The following is a 5,018-nucleotide window of genomic DNA, read 5'->3' on the forward strand; positions in this document are numbered from 1 at the left end:
GTAATAATCCCATTTAAATTTCAGTACTTAGTACAGCATTATTTAATTTGAAAAAGTAATTAGGCCTACATGACATGTTACTACCACAAGCATCAGACTTATAGTAATGTGTCACTTTGTAAAACATTTCTACCAACACTGATAACTACACATGAAAAATCAAAGAGGGAATTCATTTAATTAAATCGGTTAATTTATAAATGGTTTAAATGACTTATTCCTGTCCTTCTTACTTAAATAGTGTAGTGTTTATAATTTTATGCATAGTTTATTTATATAACCAAATATCTGATATATGTATATATTCTGTGTGTGTATATGTGTGTGTATTAAGCAGTGGGTATTAAGAAAATTACAACATTTATGTTTAAATGATCTTTATGTTTGTATAAAGAAATTATCATAATTGTTTTTGACAGGACCACTAGCATATCATGTTTGGCTATTCAGATGGCTATACGAATATAATGAATTAATACATTAAGTGATTCATTGAGCTGCATGGTGGTGATATTTAACAAATACATGGAATGGCTGGGGAGACACTGAAGAGAGGTTTAGGAACCAAAGTGGTGTTTATCTAGCCATCCAACAAGATATCTATAACTTTTTGGAGAAGAGAGAAATTCTGTTTAGTTTTTGTGTTATTGTTAATTCGCATAAGATTTGAAGCTAAATCGTGTTTTACTTCTGAGCAAATACACAATTACTACACAGATAAACAGCCTTGAACATTTTCTTTGACAGCCTAAGACTTTTGCACGTTTATCTGTATTAAGTAGATTATTTACCCAAATTTAAACTTTTTATTCAAGTTTACCCTTAATCTCTAATAAATTTGGTAACACTTTAGTTTATGGTCTGCTCCTTAGCTATTAATAAACTGTTACAAATCATTTCACAATATATGAGTAAATAAACATACAATCAAAAGTAGTAGTTAAAGCTGAAGATCTTCAAATAAAATGTTACCAAAAGTTCATATATTTTCCGCTCTTTCTTTTACCTTCAGCACAATATCCAGTTTTTTTTAAGGATATGTTACACGACTGCCTTAGGTTGTGCCTCAGTTGGCAGATAGGCACGCCTGGGTTTTCCTTTCAGATAATGTTTTTGAAATAATCATTAAACAGCTTTCTTTATAATTTGTTCAAGTTCAAACTTGCAGGGCGTTGTCTATGTGCTATTCTATTTCACACAGGTCAGACCTGCTGCCCTAGATCTGTCCTACTATTGGTAGATTGCCATGGTAAAGTCCAAAAAGAACCTCCCACCAAACCAAATCCCTCCTCAGGGTTTACAATTTAAAAGGAGCACCGCTGCCCATCCAATGTACCGCCATTCCTCTCTAGCCAGGGCAGAGTATCAACGATCCAGAACATCAACATGGCCACCATGGTCTCCACCCAAAGCTTCAAATCAAGTGGATCCTTGCGAGGTTTCCCCACAGGAGGCTCACGCCTGTCCATGAGTGGAGGGGCTTCCAGGATCAGCTCTGTGCGAGCCCCCAGCATGTACGCTGGTGCTGGGGGTAGTGGAGTGCTCATCTCCACCGCCTCTGGCTCTGGGGGCTACGGCTTCGGTGGAGGAATGGGAGGCGGAATGGGAGGCGGAATGGGTGGCGGAATGGGTGGCGGAATGGGTGGCGGATTCGGTGGGGGATTCGGTGGGGGATTCGGCGGCGGATTCGGCGGTGGAGATGCCACAAGCGTATCCACCAACGAGAAGGCCACCATGCAGAACCTCAATGACCGTCTTGCCTCCTACCTGGACAAGGTGCGCTCCCTGGAGAAGGCCAATGCCGAACTTGAGATGAAGATCCGCAAATTTTTGGAGAGCAAGACTGCTCCCACTACTCGGGACACCTCTGCCTATGACGCCATCATCCGAGACCTTCTGGGAAAGGTAAACCGTCAGTCACCGTTACTTAATCCATACTTCATAATACCAACATCACAAGCTTACTGTGGTGTCCTGAAAGGAAAATATAACTTACAGGTTTACTAATGTCCTTTGCTGTAAATTTTTTTTCACCCTATAACTGTGCTTTTTCAGTGATGACTAAACCAAAACTAGCCGAAGAGTGGGTTATATACTGTTTCTTAGGCAAGCTGTGACTTTCTCAAATGACTGGGAATGTTACTTTTGATAATACTAGAACAGACAAAGTTGAATTTCTTGCCAAAAAAGGTAACATTATTCTGTCTCCTTTCATTCAGATCCTGGATGCCACTCGAATGAATGGGGGCATTCATCTCAGCATTGACAATGCCAAGCTAGCTGCCGATGACTTCAGAATCAAGTAAGATTTTTGTGAAAAGGTTTTTTAATATAGAAATCTTTGAACTGTGATATTAAAGAATGTGTAATGTCCAGATGATTGTTAGCATAAAAAAATAATGCCAACATTCTTGTCACTCAGGTATGAGAATGAGCTTGCTATGCGGCAATCTGTGGAAGCAGACATTGCTGGTCTTAAGAAAGTTTTGGATGAGCTGACTCTGGTCAGATCAGACCTTGAGATGCAAATTGAGGGCCTGAAGGAAGAACTTATCTTCCTTAAGAAGAACCATGAGGAGGTGAGTCCGAGTACTGCTGCTATTGGCAACCTTTATTTTACAGGAAATACATCATTATGAAAAAATGTTTTAAATTGAATATACATTTATTAATATTTACTCATATTCATATTTAGTTGGGTTTATTGAATTTTTTTGATAAACAGGATACCAAACCAAGAATATGTAGAAAAGTTGTTTTGTACAATGTCAATTAAGAAATGGTTTTTTTTACGTGTGCTTGTAGGAGCTCCTAGCTTCGAGGACTCAGATGACTGGTCAAGTGCATGTGGAGGTGGATGCTGCACCACAAGAAGACCTCAGTAGAGTTATGCAAGAAATCCGTGAGCAGTATGAGGGATTGGCAGCCAAGAACCGCAGAGATTTGGAGGCTTGGTTCCAATCTCAGGTAAAGGCATGACTTTGGACACATTTGTACATGAACGCACTTGCCCTGGTGAGAGTTACAGGAGGGGGGCATGGTACCTATCACAGGTAGCACAGGGAACTAGGGTAGGGTAAAGCTAAGGTAGATCTTGGATGGGATGCGAGTCCACCACAGGACACACATGCACATACTGTACACACAGAGTGTATGGGCAATTTAGAGCCACCAATTAGCCTAACAGCATGCACTAGGGAGGAAGGAAACCTATGAGTGGTTGGTATACGGCACGGCATGTGAACTCCATGCAAAAACATGCAAAAGCATGCAAGTCTTGGAGGTATGAGGCAACAATGCTACCCACTAAGCCAGTGTATCATCCATGCAAGACACATCAAGTAATCAGACCATCTTATCATGCAAACGCTATATGTTTATCCTTTTTCTCAAGTACATTATTCTATCTCAATATGCTTATCACTTTTTTTTTCTAACAGATCGAGGGCCTGAACAAAGAAGTTGCCACCAGTAAAGATGATCTGAGCTCATCAAGATCAACAATTACTGAACTCAAGCGCACCCTGCAAGGCCTTGAAATTGAGCTGCAGTCTCAGTTAAGCATGGTAAGCCTGTGTGCCACACTCTGTAATACGCAGTTGCTCCACGTTCCCTAGTCCGCTACGTTTCTTGCGTCTTTTCTGGCATTTTCTATAGCCTTCTGTATTGTGACTCCTGCTCTTAGAAAGCATCCCTGGAAGGCACACTCGCAGAAACAGAGGCCCGCTACTCTAGGCAGCTTGCTGGCTTCCAAATGCAAGTAACCAACCTGGAGGAGCAGATAGCAATGCTCCGTGCTGACTTGGAACGCCAGCGCCAGGAGTACAATATGCTGCTGGACATCAAGACACGCCTGGAGATGGAGATCGCAGAATACAGAAGGCTGCTGGATGGAGGCACGGCAAGCGGGTGAGTGTTGTACATGGAAATATGTTTATCATTCCATTCATTTTTAACCATTTATACTGTAAGAGTTTTTTTCCCAAAGCAACATACACATTTTTGTTTTTATCTTAAATTACAGCTCATTATCTAGAAAAAAAGGCTAGCAAATGAGATTTCCACCATAATTAATAACAGTAATACCATAACAATGGCAAATATATTCCTTTGGTTTGCAGCTCAACAACCACCACAACACGCAAGGTGGTGACAGTTGTGGAGGAGCTGGTGGATGGAAAGGTGGTCAGCTCTTCTACTTCTGTGTCCAAATGAGGGAACCAGCCAAGAAAATAAAGAACATGTAACCCAAGCCTTGAACTTAACACAATAAAGTTGAATCCTGCAGTCTGACTCTCACTTTTTTAATTCGGAAATGAAAAGTAAATAGTAAGGATACAGTGGTTCTACAGACAAGGCATTGTCAAACATGCATTCCAAAAAATGTGAACTTTCAGTATCACAAAAATCTGGATTCTGTTCAGAAAAGGAACATATAATTAATTACTATTTATCTTATTCAAATTTTAGTTAACCTACAGGTTTTTTTTGTTTTGCTCGGTGTCAAATAATAAGCAGTTTATAATACACAATAATGAATTCCAATCAATAAGGCATTTTGATTTATGCAACAAATACAGACCTGTATTTGTAGTTGTACAATGCCCCCTGCTGACTGCTTTTAGAATAACCATTCGTTTTTGTTCATTTATGAATTTTGTTTGATAAACGTTTAAAAATATGTTAATACTCTAGCAAAATAAACCAACATTGCAGAGGCAACTGGGCACAGTGTAGGGAGTCCAAGAAAAATACTATCCACAAAAAGATAAAGACAAGAGTAATGATAGCTGTAGGGGGATACGCAAGAAGACTAGAGTCTAGTAATATTCTGTGATGGATTTTAGAGAAATTGCCAATTTGGTGTTGCAAGGGTCTGATTGCTTGTGGGGCAGATGGAGGGGTGAGGAGAGGAACAAGGTTGTGACTCCCCCAAATTTTCAATTCATTTATATGAGGGTGGCAGCCTTTTTTTTAAAGCAAAGAGCGAGTTCATCCTATATGTATGACAAGATTTA

At 39.8% G+C, this 5,018-nt stretch overlaps 1 protein-coding gene across 1 annotated transcript; it reads left to right on the forward strand.

The window, feature by feature from the left end:
* The first annotated feature begins 1,317 nt into the window (after nucleotides 1–1,317).
* LOC111858113 (keratin, type I cytoskeletal 50 kDa-like) lies at nucleotides 1,318–4,287 on the forward strand. The gene is made up of 7 exons (XM_023839555.2): nucleotides 1,318–1,905; nucleotides 2,220–2,302; nucleotides 2,423–2,579; nucleotides 2,806–2,967; nucleotides 3,441–3,566; nucleotides 3,686–3,909; nucleotides 4,122–4,287. Exons 1-7 carry the CDS (start codon nucleotides 1,387–1,389, stop codon nucleotides 4,213–4,215), a joined length of 1,365 nt encoding a protein of 454 aa, XP_023695323.1. The 5' UTR covers nucleotides 1,318–1,386; the 3' UTR covers nucleotides 4,216–4,287.
* The last annotated feature ends 731 nt before the right edge of the window (nucleotides 4,288–5,018 follow it).

This window comes from Paramormyrops kingsleyae, chromosome 12 (genome assembly GCF_048594095.1).
Source record: "Paramormyrops kingsleyae isolate MSU_618 chromosome 12, PKINGS_0.4, whole genome shotgun sequence".
In the NCBI taxonomy this organism is placed as follows: domain Eukaryota; kingdom Metazoa; phylum Chordata; class Actinopteri; order Osteoglossiformes; family Mormyridae; genus Paramormyrops; species Paramormyrops kingsleyae.